This window comes from Aythya marila (genome assembly GCF_965140915.1).
Source record: "Aythya marila genome assembly, chromosome: 29".
In the NCBI taxonomy this organism is placed as follows: Eukaryota; Metazoa; Chordata; class Aves; order Anseriformes; family Anatidae; genus Aythya; species Aythya marila.
This window is the reverse complement of record NC_139070.1, coordinates 657,095-679,634: the sequence shown is the minus strand read 5'-3', so window position 1 is coordinate 679,634 and position 22,540 is coordinate 657,095. Positions and strand designations below refer to the sequence as shown.

General features: G+C 70.9%; 3 protein-coding genes across 6 annotated transcripts in view; all 3 read right to left on the bottom strand.

Annotated features, from left to right (window-relative positions):
• Positions 1–388, bottom strand: part of GATAD2B (GATA zinc finger domain containing 2B) — a 34,610-nt gene extending 34,222 nt beyond the window's left edge. The window contains exon 1 of the mRNA XM_082780862.1: positions 277–388. The gene's annotated coding sequence lies outside the window, so the exon portion shown is untranslated. The remainder of the gene's footprint in view (positions 1–276) is intronic.
• Positions 389–670: 282 nt separating this feature from the next.
• On the bottom strand, positions 671–13,115 carry DENND4B (DENN domain containing 4B). Of its 3 annotated transcripts, none has more exons than XM_082781170.1 (26): positions 13,066–13,115; positions 10,705–11,015; positions 10,375–10,627; positions 10,219–10,288; positions 9,729–9,898; positions 9,410–9,651; positions 9,252–9,318; positions 9,116–9,174; positions 8,877–9,021; positions 8,596–8,771; positions 7,746–7,846; positions 7,427–7,642; positions 6,432–6,577; positions 6,204–6,343; positions 5,995–6,118; positions 5,676–5,882; positions 5,458–5,586; positions 5,237–5,363; positions 4,533–5,146; positions 4,327–4,434; positions 4,066–4,241; positions 2,993–3,377; positions 2,805–2,913; positions 2,554–2,719; positions 1,657–1,721; positions 671–1,543 (listed from the first exon to the last, which is right to left on the bottom strand). In XM_082781170.1, exons 2-26 carry the CDS (start codon positions 11,001–11,003, stop codon positions 1,398–1,400), a joined length of 4,440 nt encoding a protein of 1,479 aa, XP_082637296.1. In that variant the 5' UTR covers positions 11,004–11,015; positions 13,066–13,115; the 3' UTR covers positions 671–1,397. The 3 variants fall into 3 exon arrangements, with proteins under 3 accessions (XP_082637296.1, XP_082637297.1, XP_082637295.1); XM_082781171.1 differs by lacking the exon at positions 13,066–13,115 and having other exon boundaries at positions 4,533–4,900; positions 4,976–5,146; positions 10,705–11,568; XM_082781169.1 differs by lacking the exon at positions 13,066–13,115 and having other exon boundaries at positions 10,705–11,569.
• An 835-nt stretch (positions 13,116–13,950) lies between these two features.
• CRTC2 (CREB regulated transcription coactivator 2) lies at positions 13,951–22,297 on the bottom strand. 2 transcript variants are annotated; one of them, XM_082780857.1, is made up of 14 exons: positions 22,105–22,297; positions 19,932–20,033; positions 19,680–19,796; positions 19,473–19,534; positions 18,438–18,506; positions 17,467–17,570; positions 17,340–17,369; positions 17,153–17,232; positions 16,871–16,920; positions 16,506–16,750; positions 15,693–16,138; positions 15,191–15,460; positions 14,877–15,057; positions 13,951–14,786 (listed from the first exon to the last, which is right to left on the bottom strand). In XM_082780857.1, the coding sequence occupies exons 1-14, from the start codon at positions 22,273–22,275 to the stop codon at positions 14,578–14,580; spliced, it is 2,136 nt and encodes a 711-aa protein (XP_082636983.1). In that variant the 5' UTR covers positions 22,276–22,297; the 3' UTR covers positions 13,951–14,577. The 2 variants fall into 2 exon arrangements, with proteins under 2 accessions (XP_082636983.1, XP_082636984.1); XM_082780858.1 differs by having other exon boundaries at positions 17,153–17,217.
• Between the last annotated feature and the right edge of the window lie 243 nt (positions 22,298–22,540).

Below are 22,540 nucleotides of genomic sequence, written 5' to 3'. Positions count from 1 at the left end.
TCCCGCTGCCGCCCCCCCCCCCCCTCCCGGTGGCGGTACCGGGGGGCGGGTCCCGGCTCCCCCAGCCCCGCCCCAACCCGGGCCCGGGCCCCGGTTCCCGGTGGGGAGCAGCAAGGAGCCGCCCCTCCCCCCCCCACCCCCCCATCCCCCCCCCACCTCCCCCTCAGGGCCGCCCCCTCCCGGTGCCCCCTCCCCCTCCCGGTGCCGGTCCCGGTGCCCCCCGCGGCCCCTCCCCGGTGCCCCCCCCCGCTGCCGGTGCCCCCCCCCCGGCCTCACCTGGCGCCGCCCCGGGGCTGCGGGGCCGAGCGGGGCCGGGCCGGGCCGTGCCGGGCGGAGCAGACGCGGCGCCGCCGCCAGCAGCCGCCGCGGAGCGCAGCCGGCACCACCACAAACAATGCCGCTGATTGGGCAGCGGCCCCGCCGCGCTCGCCCCGCCTCCCGACCCCAGCGACGACGCCCATTGGCGCGGCGCGGTGAAAGACGGGGAAGCCGGCCAATAAGGAGCGGAGGGCGGCGCGGAGAACCCGCCCGGCGCTTCTCACTGGCCGGCGGGGGCGGCGATTGGCAGGCGGGGAGACCAATGGGGAGGCGGCGAGCTTCCCCGCGGGGCGCCTTTAATGGGTCCCGGAGCCTGCACATCCGGGCACTCTGCCGGCCGCCTCCAGTGGCGGCGGGCGCAGCCCCCACCCCCCCCCGCTCCCCGCGGCCTTTCGGCCCACGGCGGCCGCCGTACGGCCCGCGGGGCCCACGTGGCGCCGCCCGCACGTGCCCGCCGCGACGCCGGGGGGGGGCCCGGGCCCGGTAACGGGGCTGAGCCGCGCCCCCCCCACGCATCCCCGCCCCCCCCCTCCCCGCCCCCGGCCCGCCCGGGCCCCGGCGCCAGGCCCCGGAGGCGCGGGGCCTCCGCTAGGCCTCAAGATGGCCGCCGGGCGGCGACGCTCTGGCTCGGCGGTGCTCGTCTCTATGGTACTGCTGGGCCTCACGGTACCGGGACCCCCCCCCACACACAAAAAAAAAATAAAATAAAATAAAAATAAAATAAAATTAAATTAAATTAAATAAAGGCGGCGTTGGAGGCAGGCGGAGAAAATACTGAAGCGGCTTTATTTACACAGCCGGGCCCCGCGGGGCGCCGTATTGCACAGTGCGAGGGCGGCCCCCCCCCCCCGCCCCGGGACACCCCCCCCCCAAAAACCGGCCCTGAGGGGGGCTGGGGGGGGGCTGCCAGCCTGGGGGGGGGGGGGGGGGGCAATAAATAAATAAAAATATTTTAACGCGGATGTACAAAACCTGCTTTGGGGGGGAGAGGGGGGAGCGCGGTGCCACCCCCCCCTCTCCAGCCCCATAAATTGGGGGGGGGCTGCGGGGCCGGATCGTGCCCCCCCCCCCCCCCGGCCCTAACACTCCAGGGTGGCCCCGAAGCTCTTGCGGCAGTCGATGGCTTTGGAGCTGGGGGGCTGCGCCCGCCGCCGCCGCAGCTCCTCCTTGCCCAGGCTGCCCGCCAGCTTGGCGTAGGCCGACTTGTACTTCTTGTCGAAGGCGGCTGCGGGGACCGGGGGGGGGACAAGGGGGGGGTCAGCACGGTCACGGCCCCCCCAGGACCCTCCTTGACCCCCCCCAGGACCATCCCTGCCCCCCCCCCGTATCGCCCCGTACCGATGTCCGTGTGCTCCCGGCCCAGTGCTGCCAGCATCAGGAAGAGGATCTCCCGGTAGATGCTCCTGGGGGGGGCAGAGAGGTGAGGGGGAGGCACGCAGCCCCCCCGGGGGGGGTAGGATCAAGGGGGGGGTGTTTAGGGTCGGGGGGGGTTAGGGTCAAGGGGGTGTTTAGGGTCGAGGGGGGGAGGTAGGATCAAGGAGGGTGTTTAAGATCGGAGGGGTAGGATCGAGGGGGGGGTTAGGGTTGGGGGGTGTGTTTAGGGTCGAGGGGGGGTGTTAGGGTCGAGGGGTGGGGTTAGGATCAAGGGGGATGTGTTTAGGATCGAGGGGGGGTTAGGATCTGGGAGGTTAGGATTGAGGGGGGGGTTAGGGTTGGGGTGGGTGTTTAGGGTCGAGGGGGGGTGTTTAGGATCGAGGGGGGGGGTTAGGGTCGAGGGGGGGTTGTTTAGGGTCAAGGAGGGGGGTTAAGGTCAAGGAGGGGGTTTAGAGTTGAGGGGGTGTTTAGGATTGGGGGGGTTAGGGTTGAGGGGTGTGTTAGGATCAAGGAGGGGGTGTTTAGGGTCGAAGGGGAGGGTTAGGGTCAAGGGGGGCATTAGGATTGGGGTGGGGGGTTAGGGTCGGGGGGGGTGTTAGGATCAAAGGGGGGGTGTTTAAGGTCGAAGGGGGGGGTTAGGGTTGAGGGGGGGTGTTTAGGATCGAGTTGGGGGTAGGGCTGAGGGGGGGGATTAGGATCAAGGGGGAGGTGTTTAGAATTGGGGGGGTGTTTAGGGTCGAGGGGGAGGGTTAGGATCAGGGGGGTGTTTAGGGTCGAGAGGGGGGTTAGGATCAAGAGGGAGGTAGGATCGAGGGGGGGTATTTAGGGTCGAGGAGGGGATTTAGGGTCGAGGGGGGGTACCTCTGCGTGTGCCGGGGGCCGCCGTGCGCGGGCGGCGTGTCGAGGAAGAGCGCGATGGCCTTGTGCACCTCGCTCAGCCCCACGTGCCGCAGCACGGCCTCCAGGAAGGCGAGCGAGAAGGGGTGCTCGCGCTGCTGCCAGGCCTGCAGGCGGCCGGGGACGTTACCTGGGGGGGGGGGGGCGGCAGGTCAGGGCGATGGGGGCGGCACCCCCCGACTCACCCTGACCCCCCCTGAAATAAAACAACTCACTGTGAAACCTCCAGAGCACGTAGAGCGGGGGGACGCTGTCGGGCTCGGGGACGAGGACGTCCCACAGCAAGCGCACCCCCACCGTGGTGGCGGCATCGGGCGGCTGCACCTACGGGGCACAGCGGTGGGCACGGGGCCGGGCAGGACCCCCCCAAATTCCCCAAAAACCCCCTACAAGTCCCCATTACCTGCGGGGGGGCCGCCACGTGCTGGGAGCCCAGCAGCAGCCGCGGCAGGTTACTGGGCAGCCCCAGGCGCTGGAAATACCAGAGCAGGTTCCAGTAGAGGATGGGGTGGCTGTCCACCAGCGCCGCCTGCGCCAGGCACTCGCTGCCCTCGTTCTCCACCAGGCTCTCCAGCTCCTTGCGCAGCACCAGCGGGCTCAGGTAGGCGAAGGCCACCCGCTCCTGCCGCCGCGGAGGGCCCCGCGCCGCCCGCTCCTCGCAGCCGTTGCACAGCCCCGGCGGCGGCCCCGGTTCGGGCTCGGCCTCGTCCAGCGCCAGGCAGCGGTGGCGGTCGCTGAGCACCGGGCCCTGCGCGGCCGGGGCGGGCACGGAGCCGTCCTCGGGCCCGCTGAGCGGGGAAAAGGGGGTTAGGGGGGTTAGGGGGGTTAGGGGGGGCAATGGTGGGGTGGGGAGGGGATGGGGTGGGTGCAGGGGGGTGGGTGGCGGAGGAGGGGAGGGCAGGGGACGGCAGGGATGGACAGGGGACACTGGGAATGGACGGGGGGACAGACGGGACACCAGGGAAGGACAGGGGACATCAGGGATGGGTAGGGGACATCAGGGATGGACAAGGGACATCAGGGATAGATAGGGGACACCAGGGATGGACAGGACAGACAGGGGACACTAGGGAAGGACAGGGGACTTCAGGGACAGAGAGGGGATACCAGAGATGGACAGGGGACACCAGGGACGGACGGGGACACCAGGGATGAACAGTGGACACCAGAGGATGGAAGGACAGGGGACTTTGAGGATGGGTAGGGGACACCAGGGATGGACAGGGGACACCAGGGATGGGTAGGGGACACTAGGGACGGTCAGAGGGACACCAGGGACGGACAGGGGACACCAGAGGATGGAAGGACAGGGGACACCAGGGTCAGATGGGGCCATTGGGCCAGCAGAGGGGATGGTGGGTAGGGACACCGGGTACAAAGAAGGGACACAATAGGGCCGCAGAGCGTTTTCCCCAGAAGATGGCAGGACAGGGGCCACCGAGGACACAAGGACCACCAAGGACACGGGGTGCCCACCTGGGGGCCTGCTGGAAGTCCAGGATCTCGATGCTGAGGAAGGGCACGAAGGCGCGGTCGCAGAAGGGGCAGGTGGTGTTGAGGTTGGAGTCGTCCGAGGTCCAGCCCGCCATCACCTCCTCGTCGTACACCAGCGAGCCGCAGCCCTGGCACCGCGAGCAGCTGGACAGCAGCACCTGGGGGCACCGCCGGCACCGTCAGCCCCCCCACGGACCCCCGGCCGAGCCCCTCACCCTCCTAGCACCCAGCCCCCACGCTCACCTCCACGGCGGGGGGCTCCTGCGCCACATCCCCGGGGGGCTCCGCGGCTTTGTGGCTGCCCAAAGACGTCTCCGAGAAGTCGAACTCGCTGCCCAGGGAGACGGAGCTCTGCGGGGACACACGGGGACAGGGGCACAGCCGTGCCAACGCCGGGACAACGGGGCCACCGCCGCACCCCAACACCAGCCCGGAGAGGGGGGGGGTACCTCGGATGCGGTGGACTCGGGGCGCTCCCGGGGGTGCAGCAGGGTGTCCATGGGGCTGCGGCGCTGGGGGGGGTCCCGGTCCCGTTGCTCGGTGCCGCCGCCATCCCGGGGGCCGCCGTGGCCCTCGGCAGCGTGCCGGGGCGAGGGTCGCTTGCCGGGGGACAGCAGCTGCTGCAGCTTGGCTGCCAGCCCCCGCCGCGGCGTGCCCACGCTCTCCGCGTCCCGCCGGCCCCCGCTGGGTGCCCCCCCTTCATCCGCCCGCTCGCTCTCGTCCGTGGCAAAGCTGACGTCCGACAGGCTGCCCTCGGCCGAGGCGGGGGCCGTGTCCCGCACCCGGGGGGTCTCCGGCGCGCCCAGGGCTCGCAGCACTGCGGGGGGCAGAGGGGGCGGTGGAGGGGTCCGGGCCCCCCCCGGCGCCCCTTGCCCGGCCCGGCCCCACTCACTCTGTCCGACGCCGGCTTCCAAAGTGGTGGTTTCGGCGCGGGGGAAGCTGAGGCTGCCGCTCTTCACCAGCTGGGGGGCCGCGGGGGGGTCCCGCAGACTGCGGCCGGCCCAGGTGGTTTGGCGCTGCAGGGCGGCGCGGGGCCGGGGGGGCGCGGGGGGCTCCTGGAGCTCTGCACGGGGATGAGGAGGGGGTGGCAGCGGGGGTGACAACCCTGTCGCCGTCCCATCCCCCCCCCGGTTCTACAGCCCCCCCAGCTCACCTGCCTGCCTCTGCCGCTGCCGCAGGGGCTGCCGAAACTGCGCCGCCCCCAGCACCACGTTGCGCAGCTTGGCCCAGCGCAGCCGCCCCCCCTGGGTGCTGGCCGGCCACTTGCTCTCCAGCACCGCCTGCCACGGGGACGGAGGGGGGACACGGGGACACGGTCAGGACCCGGGAGAGCCCCCTCGGTGCCCCCGCGGTGCCCCCCCCCCGTGCTGTCACCTTGTTGTAGTATCCGTAGGTGATGGTGTTGGGGACGATGCCGGCGCGCTTCATCTCCAGCAGCACCCGCACCGACAGCACGGGCTCGCCGTACTGCCCGCACAGCTGCATCAGGATGCGGTAGCAGACCTGGGGGGCACGCGTGGGGGGGTCAGAAGCAGCCCAACCCCCCCACACACCCCTAAATCCTCGTCCCTGTAACGTGGGGGGGTGCCTACCTCGTCGGGCAGCACCACCTTGTGCGTCTCCATCTTGCGCAGCACCTCGTAGGCCAGCTGCAGCGCCCGCACCTTGGAGGGGGCGGCGCGCACGTGGGTGGGCAGGTAGATGAACCACAGCCCGTAGCAGTGCCCCAGCAGGCACTTGGCCCACATGTCGGGCACCCCGAAGTACTTCTGCGCCACGCGCTGCGCCACCTTCATCTCCTGGGTGAGGGAAGAGGGCGGGTGAGTGTCCCCTGGCCCCCTCCCCGGTGGTGCCGAGCCCCCCGGGGGCACGGCGCTGAGCGCGGTGAGCTCGTGGCACCGCCGACCCCACCTGCTTGGTGCGGCGTGGGGCCGGGCTGCTGGGCGCACTGCTCCGTGCCTGGCACAGCTGTGCCATCAGCAGGTCCTGCGCGGGCTCCAGCAGCTCGGGGCGCAGCGTGGGGAAGCCGTCGTAGCTGGGGGGGGGGCACAGCTCAGTGGGGTTTTGGGGGGTTTTGGGGGGTTTTGGGAGGTTTTAGGGGGTCTTGGGGGGGGTCTCACCAGTAGGAGGCGGGCAGCTCGCTGCCGTCGGGGGCGGTGGGCTCCTCGGGGGGCATGATGAAGACGGTGTGCTCGCTGCCGTGCGAGTCGTCCAGCTCCATCAGGGGGACGTCCTCCGGCTTCTCCAGCTCCACCTGCACCTGGGGAGGGGGCGGCGGCGTCACCGCGGGCTGCAACCCCCCCCACCAACCTCCCACCTCCCCCCCGGGACCCCCTGCCGGGCCCCACCTTGTCCACGCAGCTGTCGAAGAACTCGAGGCAGGTGTAGCGGTCGCTGGCGAAGGAGCAGTCCTCGATGAACTGCGTGAAGAGCTGCGTGCGCAGCAGCTGCCCGTAGAACTTCTGGTAGGCCCGATCCCGAGACTTCAGGAAGCCTGGGGGGGGCACCCCAGGGGGGGGCAGTGGGGTCAGGGCTGTCCTGACACCCCGCCTGGACCCCCAAAATGCCCCTCGACCCCCCAGATCCCCACCAAGCTCTCCAGCCCCCCACCAACCCCCCCCGATGCCCACCAGTCCCTCCAGACCCTCACCGACCTCTCCAGCTCGCAGCCACCTCCTCCAGGTCCCCTCAGAGCCCCCCAGACCCCAACCAACCCCTCCAGACCCCCCTCAACTCCTCCAGACCCCCACCAAGCCCCCAGACCCCCACCAACATGTCCAGACTCCCACTGAACCCCCCCAAGGCCCCCCACCAACCTCTCCGGAGACCCCCACCAACTCCTCTAGATCCTCACCAAGCCCTCCAGACCCCCACCAAGCTCCCCCAAAATGCCCCTCATCCCCTCCAGACCCCACCCTGAGCCCCCCAAACATGCCCCCCATCCCCTCCAGACACCCCCCGAGCCCCCCAGGATGCTCCTCATCCCCCTCAGACCCCCACCAAGCTCCCCAAAAATGCCCCCCATCCCCCCCAGACCCCCACCGAGCCCCCCCCAGGGATGCCCCCCATCCCCTCCAGACCCCCAGCAAGCCCCCCAGGATGCCCCTCATCACTTCCAGACCCCCACCAAGCCCCCCAGGATGCTCCTCATCCCCTCCAGACCCCACCCTGAGCCCCCCAAACATGCCCCTCATCCCCTCCAGACCCCCAGCAAGCCCCCCAGGATGCCCCTCATCACTTCCAGACCCCCAGTAAGCCCCCCAGGACTCCCCTCATCCCCTCCAACCCCCCCCCACCGACCCCTCCACCTCCCCCCTTTTCCCCCCCCCAGCCCCGCGCCCACCCTGCAGCAGGAAGAGGCTGGCGGTCTCGCGGCTCTTCTCGGGGGGCGCGGGGGCGATGGGCTGCAGGAAGGAGCGGTAGCCCTTGAGCAGGCAGGCCATGAAGCGCAGGAAGGCCGCGCGGATCTCCAGCTCCAGCTGCTTGCGCCGCCCGTACACCAGGTCGTAGTCGGTCAGCAGGAACTCCAGCGACGCCTCCTCCACCGGCTTGTTGTACACTGCGGGGGGGTGGGGGGACACACGTAGGTGCCAGCCCCCCCCGGGTGAGGCCCAGCGCCCCCCCCCCCGAATGTGTCCCCCCCCCCCCGTGTCCCCGCTCACTCTCGTGCAGCTGCTGGGACAGGCTGTGCAGCGAGGCCAGCAGCACCTTGCAGGGCCGGCGGGGCAGCGCCCGCGGGGACAGCAGCTTGCGCTCCTCGCTCCTGGGGGGGGACAGAGTGGGGGGCAGCATCGCCACACCCCCCCCACCCAGTGCCCGGCACCCCCAGCACCCCGTTGTCCCAATGACCCCAGCACCCCAACACCCTGGCAGCCTGGCAGAGGGCTCAGCACCCCCCAGCCTCCCCTGACAACCCCAGCACCTCCACAACCTGGCACCCCCGGCACCCCAAAAACTAGTACCCCAACATCCCCAGCACCCCCAGCACCCCAAATCTAGCACCCCAACATCCCCAGCACCCCAACAAATAGCACCCCAGCACTCCAAAAACTGGCACCCCTACACCCCCCAGCACCCCTAGCACCCCATCAGCCCCAGCACCCCAAAACCCCAGCACTCAGCACCCCAACACCCTCAGCACCCCAACAAATAGCACCCCAGCACCCCAAAAACTGGCACCTTACACTCCCCAGCACCCCAACAGCCCCAGCACTCCAGCACCCCATCAGCCCCAGCACCACAAAACCCCAGCACTCAGCACCCCAAAACCCCCAGCATCCCAACACCCCCATTTTCCCAAGCACCGCAGCACCACAGCACCCCAAAACCCCAGAACTCAGCACCCCAGCACCCCAACACCCCCATTTCCCCAAGCACCCCAACACCCCCAGCACCCCAACACCTCCATCTCCCCAGGCACCCCAGCACCCCAAAACCCCATCCCCCAGCACCTCCATCCCCCTCCCCAACCCTGTGGACCCCCCGCCCCCAGCCACGGCCGCCACCGCTCACTGGAAGATGTTGTTGGTGTCCAGGTCGACGAAGATGACGTCCTTGGGGGGCTCGTGGAGGTCGAAGTAGCTGGAGTGGATGCCTACAACGAAGGGCACGGGGGCACTCAGCACGTCAGCCAGCGCCAGCGGGCACAGCGGGATGTAGGGGCACTGCCAGCGCAGGGGGAAGATCATCTGGGGACAGGACAGGGCGGTCAGCGCGGCGCCACGGGGGGCACGGCGCGGCCGGTGACACCAGACCCCCCCCCACGCACCCCCCCAATAACCCCCGGCACTCACCGAGACCAGGGCTTCGCCCACGCTGGTGAGCACGTCGGGGCGCAGCGAGTGGATGAGGAGCTTCTGCTCGGTCAGCACGGCCACCAGCAGCGTCACCGCGTTGTCGGCACCCAGGTTCTGCAGCAGCGTCAGGAAGCTGGCCCCGCTGCGGGGACGGGGACGGGGACGCGTCACCAGGGTGTCCCCGGGTGTCCCCCGCCACCTCCCCAGCTCCCCACAACCTCCACGGCTGTCCCCACCTGAGCGGCAGCGGGGAGGACACGGGCTGGCACAGCAGCAGGTTGTCGTACGGGGACATCTGTGGGGACAAAGGGGGGGACACGGTGAGCTGGGAACGCGCCGGGCACCACGGGGCGCACGGGGACGGCGACGCACCTGCACCAGGATGCGCGGGCGCTGCGGGGACGGGAAGGGGACGTTGTGCATGAAGTGCGAGATGTGCCTGCAAGGGGGGGGACACCAGGGCGGCCGGTGGGCGACGGGGTGGCACCGGGGGTCCGCGGGGCCACCTCCCCGCCCTGCCCGGCGCTCACGTCTCCAGGGGCAGCACGTGGGGCCCCGAGATGGAGTAGCGGTAGATGAACATGAGGAACTTGCGGAAGACGTCGAAGAAGGGCCAGTGGGAGAGGACGCAGATGCTCTTGCGGGTCTGCACCGAGCGGCCGCCGATGGGTCTGCGGTCCACCACGCTCAGCAGCCCCAGCCGCAGCCGCTGCTTCTCCGACAGCCGCTCGCGGGCGAAGGCTTCGTGGAACTGGATGGCGGCCCCGTAGACCTGCACGCCGAGGGGACGGGGAGGTCAGGGTGCGACCCCCTCCCCGACGCCCACCCAGCCCCGGATCCCCTCCTCACCTTGTCGCCCGAGGCACCGGTCAGCACGAAGGTGGAGAAGACGGGCAGGGGGTACTTGGTGTCGGCCGGCCAGCTCTCGATGGTGGCCCCCATGGGCAGGCAGAAGACGGGCACGGACTCGGGCAGCGGGAAGGACTCGCTGTCCTGCTCGGGGTAGCGCCCCAGCAGCCCTGCACCGGCACAAGGACGGCGCTGCAGCAGGGGTCCCCTCTCCCCGCACGCACGGAGGGGCAGCAGGGCAGCGAGGTGCTGCCGAGTGAGGCTAACAGCCATAAATTGAATGAATCTTCCCCAAATTGAGGCTGTTTCGCCTGTGGTGGTGGCCGGGGACCACCTCCCACCCTCACCTCCACCCAAACCTTTCCCATCCCCACCTCATCAAGAAGCATGAGAGCGGTTAGGTGGCGAAGGCGAAGCCACCACCAGCTCCCACACAAGCCCGTGACCCCCAAATCCCCAGTAAACCCCCCCAGCCCGCAGCCCCCCCTACCTGCTTCGTACACCAGCGTGTTGGCCTTGGCCATGGCGATCTTATAGCACAGGAACAAGGCCGGGCCCCACTGCAAGGAGAGAGCGCGGCGGGTGAGCGCGGGCGGCATCCCACCGGGGAAAATAGGAGGGGAGGGGTCCCACATCCCGCGCCCACCATGCTGGTGTTGAGGTTCTTGTCCACGCGGCAGAAGGTGTGCGGGGTGCTCTCGCCCTTGCTGGGCATGATGAGGCAGATGTCGGTCACCCCCAGCGCGTTGTGGCCCTGGGGCTCGGCCGCCCGGCGGTACACCAGGAAGGTTCGCTGGTGCCCCGGGCCCCCCGAGTTGAGGTTGGCCGAGCGGCTGTAGGGCGTCGTGTCCAGGATGGTGTAGCCCGGCTTGGGACGGTCCTTCCCCTCGTAGTGCACCCTGCGGAGAGAGGGGGCGGTGAGAGGGAGCCGGGGGAGAGCTCGGGGACCCCCCCCGGGGGGGGCGCGGGGACGCACCCCAGCTCGATGAGGGGCAGCTTGTCCCGGCCCCGCTTGTAGCAGATGAACATCTGGGGGTTGTTGAGCAGCCCGGCGTTGAGGTCCACGGGGTGCCCCGAGGTGGTGGTCTCGATGCAGGTGAAGCCGTGCGGCACCTCCTCGCCCTGCGAGCGGATGATGACGGCCACGTCGGTGATGGGCTCGCTGGGCCGGGCCGGGCGCTGCTGCTGGGTCTCGTCCTCCAGCGGCCGCGAGGCGTCCGTCAGGCCGGCCACCACGAAGTAGTCCACCAGCTGCGGGGGCTTCTCGTCCGACATGGCTCACGGCATCTGCGGGCGGGCGGCGGGCAGCGGCACGGCTCGCACCCGGACCCCCGCCCTGCCCGAGGGACCCGCTGGTGCCGTGGGGAGCCCCCCCCACCCCTCGGCCGCGGGGCACGCGGGTGGCGGAGCTGACGGGGCGAAAGCGCCGGGGACGGGAAGGGAGGAGGCTTCCTGTTTGCCGGTCACGCTGCGCCGCGAGGGGACGGGGAAGCTGGCACCGACGGAGGGGCTGGGGCCGTGCCCCCACCCCGAGCACAGCGGGACGCCCGGCACACGGAGATGGGGGTCCCGGGGGGCGGTGGCGCAGCCCCCCCGAGGCTGGGAGCTGGTCCCCACGTCCCCACGCTCGCCCCGGGGTGGCTCGTGCGCCGCGCTGCGTAGGGTGGCTGGAAAGGGGAAGGAAGCGGGCGACGAAGCTCTGAGCTGTGGGGCTGTCACCGTGGGGGGGCCACGTGGCACCGGGGTGTGACACCGGGCGACAGGAGCAGTCCCAGCCCCGTGCACGCACACCCGGAGCAGGAACCGGAGCAGCCGCCGCATCCCCACGGGACCCGCGACCCCAGGGTGGGGGGTCTGAGGACACCCCATTAACTGGGGGGGGCACAGCCAGCATCCCCTGCATGGGCAAGGGGCGGCCCGGCCCTGTCCCCATCCCTGTCCCCAGGACCCTGGGGACCTTGGGGACCCCGAACCCGCCGGCTGCCGCCCGGGTATTTTTAGCCCAGCGCCGCGTGATGACGGCCGGGCTGCGGCGACGCAGGCTGCCTCCCGATTTAATCTCCTGCAGCTCGGCTCAGTGGGGAGGAATCGGCCACGGAGGGCACGGGGACCGAGGCTGTGTCCCCAAATCGCAGCCCGCCCACCCCACAGCGGGGCGCCCCGCTGAGAGCCCGCAGGAGACACCGGGGGCCCCGATCCTGGGGTCTCCCAGCCCCGAGGGACCCCCAGAGCCCCGGGGCAGGACCCGGCCTCTGCCAGGGGGGAGCCTGCCCCATGGGGCGTGGGGACCCTGCCCCCCTGTGTGCCCTCTGCCCCACAGCGTGTCCTTTACCCCATGGGGCTGGCAGGGTTGCAGCACGCCCCACGGCCGCCCCATGCCGGGCAGCCTCCCTGCACCTGCCTCGGGCTGGGAACAGTGGGATGGAAACGGGGCATTGGGAAACCAACGCGCCCTGACAGCCCTACACACCCCACAGCAGGCCCTATGCACCCCGTAGCAGGCTCTGTGCATCCCACAGCTGCCCCTATACACCTGTAGCAAGCCCTGTGCACCCACGGCAGGCCCTATGGACCTTTTGACAAGCTCTGTGCACCCCACAGCTGCCCCTATGTCCCCACAGCAGGCCCTACAGACCCCACTATGCCCCCTCCAGCACACCCTGTGCACCCCACAGCTGCCCCTATACATCCATAGCAGACCCTATGCACCCACAGCCAGCCCCTTGGACCCCTCAGCGGGCCCTGTGCACCCCCAGCTGCCCCCCTGCACCTATGGCAGGCCCTACAGACCCCATAGCAGGCCCTATAGCCCCCTGAGCTGCCCCTCTGCACCCCACTGCAAGCCCTGTGCACCCACAGCCAGCCCCATGGACCCTATAGCAGGCCGTATAGCACCCCACAGCAGGCCCTATAGCACCCTATAGCAGGCCCTATAGCCCCCTGGCAGACCCTACAGACCCCCCAGCGGGCCCTATGCACCCCATACCAGTCCCTATAACCACCTGGTAGGCCCTACAGACCCCATAGCAGACCCTATAGCCCCATAGCAGCCCCTACAGACCCCACAGCAGGCACTACAGCCCCCCATAGCGGACCCTACAGCCCTCTGGCAGCCCCTACAGCCCCCCGGCAGCCCCCCCAGACCCCATAGCAGCCCCTATGCACCCCAGAGCAGGCCCCACGCCCCCCCCAGCGGGCCCTACACCCCCTATAGAGCCCCGCGCCCCCCAACATCCCCCGTGCCCCCCAGCGCCGCCCCCACGGTCCCCGGGGCAGCCCCCCCACGGGCCCGGTGCCCCCTCCCCGGGTCCCCTCCCGGGCCCCCCCCCCCCGGTACCTGCGGGCCGGGCCGGGGCCGCCGCGCTCCAACCGGGGCCGTTATCGCCGCCCGGCCCCGCCGCCGCCGCCACCGGCACCTGCCGGCCGGGAGGACGATCTGCAGCCGCCGGGACCCCCCCCCCCGGAACGGGGAACCGGGACAACCCCCCAAGGAGCACCGGGAACCGGGACCCCCCCCCCACGGAGCCCCGGGAACCCTCCGCCCCCCGCCGGGGTCCCAAAGGCGGCAGAAAGCTCCTGGGGATCCCCCTCGGGACGCAATGACCCTAAAGGTGCCAGGGCCCCCCCCGTACCCTAAAAGTGAGGGGACACCCCCAGACCTCCCCCGGACACTCATGGGGCACCCCCAGCACACCCCCAGCACCCCAAAACCTCATGGGACACCCCCAGGCCCCCACGGACCCCCTAAAACTCATGGGACACCCCCAGCACAGCCCCGGCACCCCAAAACCTCATGGGACACCCCCCAGCCCCCCCAAGCCCCAAAACTCATGGGACACCCCCAGCACCCCAAAAAAACTCCCTGGAACCCAGGAGCCCCAAAGCACCCAGGAGCCCCAAAACTGCCAGGATGCTCCCAGGTTCCCCCCCCAGCACCCCAAAACTGCCAAGAGTCCCCCCTCCCTCCAGATGCCCCCAAAATTGCCAAGATTTACCCCCAAAATTGCCAGGAGTGCCCCACCAACCCTACCCCCCCCCCAGCACCCCAAAACTGCCGAGATCCCCCCCAGACACCCCCAAAATTGCCAGGATCCCCCCCAGCACCCCATTATCCACAGGGACACCCCCCCCCCAAGTAGAGGATCCCAACCTCCCCCCCCCCAGTACAGCCCCCCCATCCTCATCCCACCCCCCCCAAATCACCATCAGGCGGAGCTTTTAATTAACATATAATATATTTTAAAAAATAATAATAATAATAAATCACTCTGGCTTCCTCCTCGGCGGGGGGAGCGCGGTCCTGGGGCCCCCGGTGCCTCCCCCCCACCCCCTCACCCTGCCGCCGGGGCCGGGACCCCCCCCGCGCGCCTCGCCGAGGGGCCCCGAGTGGAAGTGCTGTGCCCGCGCCCCGGGGGTCCCGTGGGGCTGGGGGGGGGGGGTCTGGGGGGTGCATACGCGGCGTAGCGGGGGACGGGGAGCGGAATTTCTCGTTAAACATGATGATTAGCCGGGAAACAACACCAAACCGGAGCGCCCCCCCCCACCCCAACACCCCTCCCCGGGCTCTACCTATATAGGGTTTATGTACAGCCGCCCTCGGCCACGCCGGTGCTGGGGGGGGGGGGCGCTGAGCCTCCTGCCCCCCATTGGGATATAGGGCTGGCCCCACAGCGCCCGCTGTAGGGCTGGGACCCCCCCTCCTGTTATGGAGAGGAGGTGGAAGGAAAAATAAAACAAAAAAAAATCAAAAAAAAAAACAAAAAAAAAAAGAGGGGGTGCTGTGTGTGTGTGAGGGGCGCAGGGGGGGTGGGGGGCAGCCCGGGGGGTGGGGGGGCAGCCCGGGGGGGGGTCACTGCAGGCGGTCGGTGCGGAAGGAGTCCTCGACGGCGGGGTCGGTGAGCAGCGCGTAGGGGTCGCTCAGCATGTGCAGTCCGTCCAGGCTGAGCGGTTCGATCTTCAGCTCCTCCTCCAGCCCCAGCGCCGCCGCCTCCACCTCGAAGCCCGGCACCCCGGCCAGCGCCGTGGCGATCTCCTTGGAGATCCCAGGCGGAGAGTCCCCTGCGGGTGGGGGGGGGGGCGTCAGTGCCGAGCGGGCGAGGACCCCCCCAAATCGCTCCTCACCTCCCGTCCCCGTCCCCCTGCACCCACCGGTGAGGATGATGTTGGGCACGGGGCCGTGGCGGCCGCAGTTGCTCAGGTTCTGCCGGTTGAGGACGTGGGGGTCGTAGCTCTCGCCGGGGGGGGGCGGGTACAGAGCCCCCAGCTCCTCGGGGAAGGCGCCGCTGTTGTTGTTGCCCGTGGGGCTCTCCCCCATGCCGAACTGCTCCAACTGCGGGGAGAGGCCGCCGTGGGGCTGAGCCGCCCCCAAAAACCCCTTCCCCATGCCCCCCCTGACCCCGTGTGTCCCCCTCCCGACCCTGTGTGTCCCCCCCCCAGGCCCCGTGTCCCCCCCAAGCACTCACGCTGCCGATGCCGAAGTCGCCCAGCGGCTGCCCCAGCGGCGGGTGCTGCAGGGGGGCGTCAGGCTGGTACTGGGGGGCGTAGGGGCGCTGGGCGGCCGCGCCGGGGGGTCGCACCGCTGGGGCTGGGGGCAGAGGCGGCTGCGGGGGGGGCTGCTGCAGGGTTTTCTGCCCGGGCTGCGGCTGGGACGGCAGGACGAGGCCGGGCTGGCTGTAGGAGTACGGCGGGAGGCGCTGGTCGGCCGGCAGCTTGCTGGTGTCCAGGGGCACCCCCTGCGAGCAGAGCGGAGCCGGGGGTCAGCGGGCGCTCCCCCCCCGTGCCCCTCGTTCCCCCTTTTGAAGTTTCGGGGCGCCCGGCACCGGCCGGGATAGTTGGGGGGGGGGGGGGGAACGCTCAGCGGCCCCCGACGGCCGAGATGAGGATGGAAAGGAGACGACAGAAAGGAGGAGGCGGAGGCGGGCGCGCGCGGCGCGGGGGCCGGCGCGGGCGATGGACCATGCATACCTGGGTGATGGAGGACAATGTGGGTGACATTGTTGGTGAGAACTGTTTGGGGTGCTGCCTCCTGGAGTCGCCACCCATTGGGAGGGTGAGGGGGCTGAGCGGGACCCGTCGGCGGGGCGAGGTGCTTATGGACGCCTGCACCATGGGGTAGGAGGAGGCGCTCAAGCCGGAGGGCAGGCTGGGGTTGCTGGGGGAGGACTGCATGGGCTGGCTGCGGGGGGACGTGGGCAGCGAGGGGTTGCTGAGCGAGGAGGAGAGCGAGGAGGGCAGGGACTGGTTGGAGAGCGAGGAGGGGATGGAGGAGCTGCTCTGGGAGGACTGCAGCGAGGGGTTGCTGAGGGAGGACTGGAGCGAGGGGCTGCGCAGGGAGGCCTGGAGGTTGGGATTGCTAAGCGAGGACTGCAGGGACGGGTTACTCAGGGAGCTCTGCATAGGTGAGGTAAGTCCTGTGGGGACAAAAAAGAAGAGACAGCGCCGTTACCCACGGAAGGGCCGCCCGCCCCCGGCTCCCCTCCCCGGGCTGGGCCAGGCTGGGGGCTCCCCGGCTGCCCCGGATGGGATGGAAGGTGACGGAGGAGACCACAATGATGGAGACAGCGACACAAACACACACGGCCCGGGCACGGGGGGGCTCCCTCCGGGACCACCTGGAGCTGCCGACCTCTGCCACGAGCCGGGGCTGCCGGCTCCAGGCACGGCAGCGTCCCGGTGCCAGCCCCAGCACGGGGACCCGGAGCCGCGCGGGCCGGGCAGCACCGGGCCCCGGGTCCCGGCTGCGGCGTCCCCGAGCCGTGGGACGGGGCCGGCGCTCACCTGGCGAGTCGTAGCCGGTGCCCAGCCCCATGCCCCCGCTGATGCCCAGGTGCGTCATGGTGTTGGCCAGGTTGCTGGTGCTGCTGCCCCCGCTCAGGCTGGGGTAGGCGCTCTCGTCCGGGTCGAGCGGGGTGGGCAGCGGCGAGGGGAAGTGCAGGTTGGTGAGGTCGGGGAGCGAGCCCCCCGTGTTGAGGGCCGAGGGGATGAGGGGGACGTTGGCAGGCTGGTCCGGGGATGGGAAGATGCTGAGGGGGGGAAAGAGAGACAGAGAAATCTCAGCATGGGAGCACCGCTGCCTCCTGTGACATCCTCCAGCCCCCCAGCCCCAAAAACCCCGGGCCGGGGCTGCCCAGCCCCGCACTTACTGGATCCCAGGGACTTCGCAGGAGCGCGGCCGGGCCGAGGACGAGGAGAGCTGTGAAATCAGAGAGGAGGAGTGAAACACGGCCAGGATGTTTATGCCCCGCTCCCCCAGCCCGGGCCGGCCGTGGTTTGGGGGCAGGAAGCAGACTGCGGGCCCCGGTGTCGCAACGCTCCCCGGCAGGAAGCAGGCAGGGGCAGGGGACGCGGCGGCGGCGGCTTCCCCACGGCCCCCCCCCGGCAGCAGAACGCAGCCCCCCCCGGGGGGGAAGGGGCCCGGCACCCACCTTCTTGGTGTCCCAGGGCTTGAGCGAGTGCTTGTTGTCGTCGAAGCTCTCTTCGATGGGAGGCACTTGGAAAAGAAAGACTGGCGAGGGGGAGCAGAGGGTGAGGGCAGTGCGGGGGGCGGCCCCCTGCCCCATCCCATCCCGCCCCCCCCCCGCCGGGCTCAGCACCACCAGGGCGGGCTCTTACCTTTACTGTCCGCGTCCCCGTCCAGAAAACCTGAAAATAAAACCCAAACGGGAGGTTTTCAGCAGGAGGGGACGGGCGCAGAGACCCCCCCGCGGGGTAACTCGGGGCGCTGGGGGCAGGGACTCACCGCCGCGGCGGCCGGGCGGGGGGGCGCCCTGCGAGGGGCCCAGGTAGGCGTCCTGGGGGGCCGGGTTCATCACGCTGGTGTGCAGCGCCGAGTCCGAGTTTGTTCTGCCAGGAGGAAGGGGCGGCCGTCAGCCGGGCACGGGGAAGCACGGGACGGGCACGGGGGGGCTGCAGCCGGTGCCCCCGAGGGGACAGAGGGACGGGAGGAACGAGCGCCGCTCCCGCAGCCCCCTGAGACCACCCATAGCGGGGACGCCGAGCCCTAAGCGGGGCTGCCCACCCCCCCACGTGATGCCCCGGGTGTGTGATGGTGCCCCCAGCCCCTCGCCCTCCTCCTCAGGGCTCGGGGGCTTCCTCCCAGCCCCATCTCCTCCTGGGGGAGCCTCTGCCCGCTCCCAGGGCGGCTCCGGCACCGCAGCGAGGACTCCGCAGCCCTCGCACCCCTCAGCGTGGGAGCAGCAAGGAGGCCGTCACCCCCCCCCATGCCCCTTTGTCCCCCCCCGGGGGCCCCGCCACCCATTGTGCTCCCAATTAGTTGGCCCGAGGCAGAGGAGCGCGGGGAGGGGCTGGGAGAAGCTGCCCGGGCTGACGGGGCGCCCCGGCACCGCACAACGGGGACATTGTTCGGCGGCCGCGCAGCTGGGAGGCAGGAAGCCCCCCCCCCGGCCGCCCATGGGACTCGGCCCCCACCCCTGTGGGGCCCGGCTGGGGGGCAAAGAGCTCCTGGGACCCGGGGAGGGGGCTGCAGGGAGCCCCCACCCCACCAGGCAGCGAGGGTCGGCCCCAGGGAGCGCGGTGCCCTCGGGGATGCTGCGGGAGCACGGAGCCCGCAGAGGGACCGGGGCCACCCCAACGGGGCAGCCTGGGGACCCCGACCCTTCCCTGGGGGGCTGCGCCCACCCTGGGGGGGCCTGGGGACGGGTCAGAGCTCAGGGCAAAGGCGGGGAGAGAAGGGAATCCAAACTCCTTCACCTGTTGAGAGCTGACGGCAGCCTGAAGAGGTGGCCCTTCTCCATGGGGAGGTTCCCCCAGGGCATGGTCCTGCCAGGGGAAAAACAGCGGGGTTATGGGGGGGGCGCTGCCCCACGGGGCCCCAAATCTCACCCAGCAGCCGGCTCGTGCAGAGCACAGCCCCTCATTTACACCCCACAGCCCCCACGAGGACGGTGAGGCCCCATGGAGGGAGAAACCCCAACGGCACCACAAGGGCCAGCGCTGGGGGGCCCCGAGCAGCCCCCCCCCCTCCTTGGCCCTGGGGAAGGAGCAAGGAGCAAGAGGAACCCAAAGGAGGGGAGCCCCCCGACCTCCTGCTGGGGGCTGTAGGGCCTGCTGTGGGATCTGTAGGGCCTGCTATAGGGTCCATGGGGCTGGCTGTGGGTGCACAGGGCTTGCAGTGGGGTGTGCAGGGGCAGCTCAGGGGGCTGTAGGGCCTGCTATGGGGTGTGTAGGGCCTGCCATGGGTGCAGGGGGGCAGCTGTGGGGTCCACAGAGCAGTGGCTCTGCCCCAGGAGGCGCAGAGGGCACTGGGGGCACGAGATGGGGCCGGGGCCACGGACCCGGGCCGAAGTTCACGGCACAGAGTGGCTCCACCGCAACCCACGGCCACGGCTCGGCCCCAGGCTGGGGAGGAGGAGGAGGAGGAGGAAGGAGGCAGGAGCTGTGCCAGGCACCAGGAGGAAGGGCAGCCTGGAAAACGAAGCCCCGAGCGAGCTCCAAAGGGCTGAGCTGAGCCCAACCGGCTCCAGAAGCACCCAGGAGGGACGGAGCAGAGCCAGGGGCTGCTCTGTGCCCAAATCCCCACCGTTTCCCCCTAAAAGCACCCCCAGGGGGGCAGCGCCGTGAGGAACCGGGCAGGGCAGAGCTGCTCCCGCTCCCCCAGTGCTTCCCAGCCTCCCCTCGCAGGGGGAGCCACCCAGATCCTCCCGGCCCTGCCTGGCCCCGGGCACGGCACCGAGGGGGCTGGAGGCAGGGGGCAGAGCTCCGGGAGCAGCTCCGTGGGGTCTTTACCTCCTCCAGCTGGGCTCCGGCGGGGGCGACAGGTAGGTGGGGCCGTAGGGCGAGCTGTCGATGTGGGGGGCGCGTTAAGGAGCCAACGGGGGAGGCCGAGGGGGCGCAGCCCGACCCCAGGGAGCAGCAGCAGCAGCGGGGGCACGGGGAGCGGGGCAGGAGCCCGGGAATAGGGCCGGGGTGGGGGGCGGGGCTGCGAAAGGATATCTGGCGCACGTAGCGGCGCAGGGGGGACATCATCCGGCGCGGGTCCCGCTGCACCCTCTCCACCAGGCCGTGGTGCCGCGTGCTGCGCGTCGAGTCCAGCGGCGAGTGCAGGGGGCCCTGCGGGGAGGAGAGGGGGCAGGATCAGAGCCCGGGAGCGACCGAGGGTCCCAAAGGGACGCGGGGGGGGGGCGAGGGGGTCACAAGGAGCCATCTCCTTGCCCCTTGGTGCCCCACGGTGCCCCATCCACTCACCTGGAAGTCGGAGACGCCGCTGCCGATCTGGTTGACGTTGGGCAGCGAGCCGCTGTAGTAGGGGCCCCGGCTGTGCGCCAGCCTCAGCTTCTGCGCCTGCAGCTGGGCCGCCAGGGGAGGGGAGAGAGGGGAGAGGAGAAAGGGGAGTCAGGGGGGGCCAAGCACCCCCAGCCCCGCACCGTCCGGCGGGATTAGGACCTGCAAAAGGGGCAGGGCCGCCAGCCCCCGCTGCCGGGCGTTCTGCCTGGCACCGCAGCGGGGTCAGGGCGGCCCCACGCCTGCCTCCGGCCCCGCTCAAGGCCAGGGGAGGCCGAGGGATGGAGCCATGGAAACCACAGGCGGGAGATAACCGGGAACGGCTCGGCCCAAAGGGGTCCCCGCAGCACCGGGCGGCCACCAGCACCCCCAGCGCAGACCCCGACCCCGGGGCTGTGGGGCCGAGGCGCAGCCCGGTGCCGGTTTTCTCCTCCCGGTGTGCTGGGAAGGGGCTGAGCCCCGCCGGGAAGGCCGGGATCCCTGCTCCCAGCACAAATCCACCACCCCGTTGGGACCCGGAGCCGCCCCAGCACACACAGCGTGCCCAGCGGGACCCCGGGAGCAGCCCAGAGGAGGCTGCGGGCAGGAAACCTGCAGCAGCAAATCCCCGGGCTTAAGAGCAGCGAAATCCAGATCCAGGGAAAAAAAAAAAAAAAAAACAAAACAAAATTAAAAAAACAACAGCAAAAAAAAAAAAAAAAAAAAAAAAAAAAGGAGATTTAGCCAACAGCTGCGCTGGCACCACGGGGCCTTAAGGTCCTGGGATCCTGCTCCGGCCGCGTCCCTGCGGGGGCCAAATGGGGCCGGACCCAGGAGGAGCCCACGGGTGCTGGGGGAGCACCAGGAAAACACCAGAGGGGCCGCTACGGACCCCGGATCCGCAGGGACAGCAGCTGGAGCAGCCCGGGAGGAGGTGGCAGCTCCCAGGGGATGCAGGGGGGGGGCCAGGGCCCGGCTCTGCTGCGGGGCCAGCGAACGGGGCTGCCCCGTGCCCGGTGCCCGGCTGCTGAGGGAGCGAGGAGGACAGCTCAGGCGCCTCCCTCGCGGCCCCGCTGCACATTAACCAGCTGTTTGCTGTGCAAACACCGCCCGCCGCCCTCCAGCCCCCTCCCAAACCCCGCGGGGCGCTGAGCGGGGCAGGATGGGACCCAACGGGGCAACGGGGGCGGCTCCTGGCCCACAGCCCCGCGAGGCAGCCTCGGCTCCCCGGGATTGGGGTCACCGGGGGCAGCCACCTCGCCCACCCCAGGGGTCTCCAGCCTAAATTTTGGGAAACCCAGGGGGTTTTGCCCCGTTTTGCCCCATTTTCCCCGAGCCCGGGGTGCCACGAGCAGCACCACCGGCAGCTGACCCGCGGCCAGAGCCCGTTCCCGGTGGGGCTGGCGCAATCCCCAGCGGCTCGGTGGGGCCGGTGCTGAGCGAGGCGCGGAGCAGAGCCCAGTGCTGCCCCCCCGGGGGGGGGGGGATACGGCTCCTTCGGTCCCAAAAAACGGGAATTTGGTCCCCCGGGGGGCTGTGAGCGGGACCCCCGGGGCACGGGGCAGCAGCGGCCCCGCCGAGCTGCTTCTGAGCATCCCCGGGGATGGAGCCGGTGCCGCTCCCGGGGGGGGCACCGGGCCCGGGGGGGCCTCGAGTGGCCGCTGCCGGTGCCTGGGGGGGAGCCGCCACCCCCGGGACCCCCCCCCGGGGCTCGGCCCTGCCCCGGTTCCGGGGTGCCCCCGGCCCCACGCGCGGCGGTGGCGGCCACGTGCGGCCCCGCGTGGGTGAATTCTTGATTATTTTGGTAAAAAAATCCATAATTCACAATTACAAACACACCGAGGGGAAGGGGAAGCGGGGCCGGCGGGGAGCTGCTTCCATCCTGGGCCCCCCCCAGGCCCCCCCAGGCAGCGGCCCCGCTCCCCCCCGGGCCCCCCCCACCCTCCCCGGGCCCTGAAGCCCCCGGTACCCCCCCGGTACCCCCGTTAAACCCCCGTTCCCCCCCCACTCCCCCCTCACCCCCCTTCCCTCCCCCTCCCCCCCCCGCTCCCCCCTCCCCCCCCCCCCCCGTGCCCCCGTTCCCCTCCCCCTCCCTCCCCGTTCCCCCCCCGGCGCCCCCCTCCCGGTCCCGTCCCGCATCCGGCGGGGCGTCGCTCACCCGTGTGGAGCAGATCTCCATCATCACCTCCTCGAAGGCCGCCGTCTCCTCCGCCTGCCGCTGCTTCTGCAGCGCGATTTTCTCGCTGAACTTCCGCGGGTTCGAGGCCCCGGCGCCGGCCGAGGAACCCGCACCGGGCCCGGGCCCGGCCCCCGCGCCCGCCGCCGCCATCTTCCCTGCTCGGGCCGCTCCGGCCGCCGCCGCCGCCGCCGCCGCCGCGCGGGGCATGCCGGGGAGGCGAGTCCGCGGGCCGGGCGCCGCCGCGGGGCGGAGTGGGCGGAGGGACTACGATTCCCAGAGGTCCCCGCGGCGCGGCTGTGGGGGGTGATGGGAAATGGAGTCCCCGCCCCCCGGGGAACGCCCCCGCGGCGCGCGGGGCGGGGAGGGCGGAGCTGACTACAAGTCCCGGCGTGCACCGCGGGACGGGGAGGGGAGG

Excerpts from the sequence above, each read along its gene's own strand:
- DENND4B (XM_082781170.1), bottom strand. The coding sequence starts at position 11,003 with ATGTCGGACGAGAAGCCCCCGCAGCTGGTGGACTACTTCGTGGTGGCC. Across the intron at positions 8,772-8,876 it reads TGGGCGAAGCCCTGGTCTCG|ATGATCTTCCCCCTGCGCTG; the intron begins GTGAGTGCCGGG and ends TCCTGTCCCCAG. Across the intron at positions 4,435-4,532 it reads CCGAGTCCACCGCATCCGAG|AGCTCCGTCTCCCTGGGCAG; the intron begins GTACCCCCCCCC and ends GTGTCCCCGCAG.
- CRTC2 (XM_082780857.1), bottom strand. The coding sequence starts at position 22,275 with ATGGCGGCGGCGGGCGCGGGGGCCGGGCCCGGGCCCGGTGCGGGTTCC. Across the intron at positions 18,507-19,472 it reads CCGGAGCCCAGCTGGAGGAG|GACCATGCCCTGGGGGAACC; the intron begins GTAAAGACCCCA and ends TTCCCCTGGCAG. Across the intron at positions 16,751-16,870 it reads TGCGAAGTCCCTGGGATCCA|CATCTTCCCATCCCCGGACC; the intron begins GTAAGTGCGGGG and ends TCCCCCCCTCAG.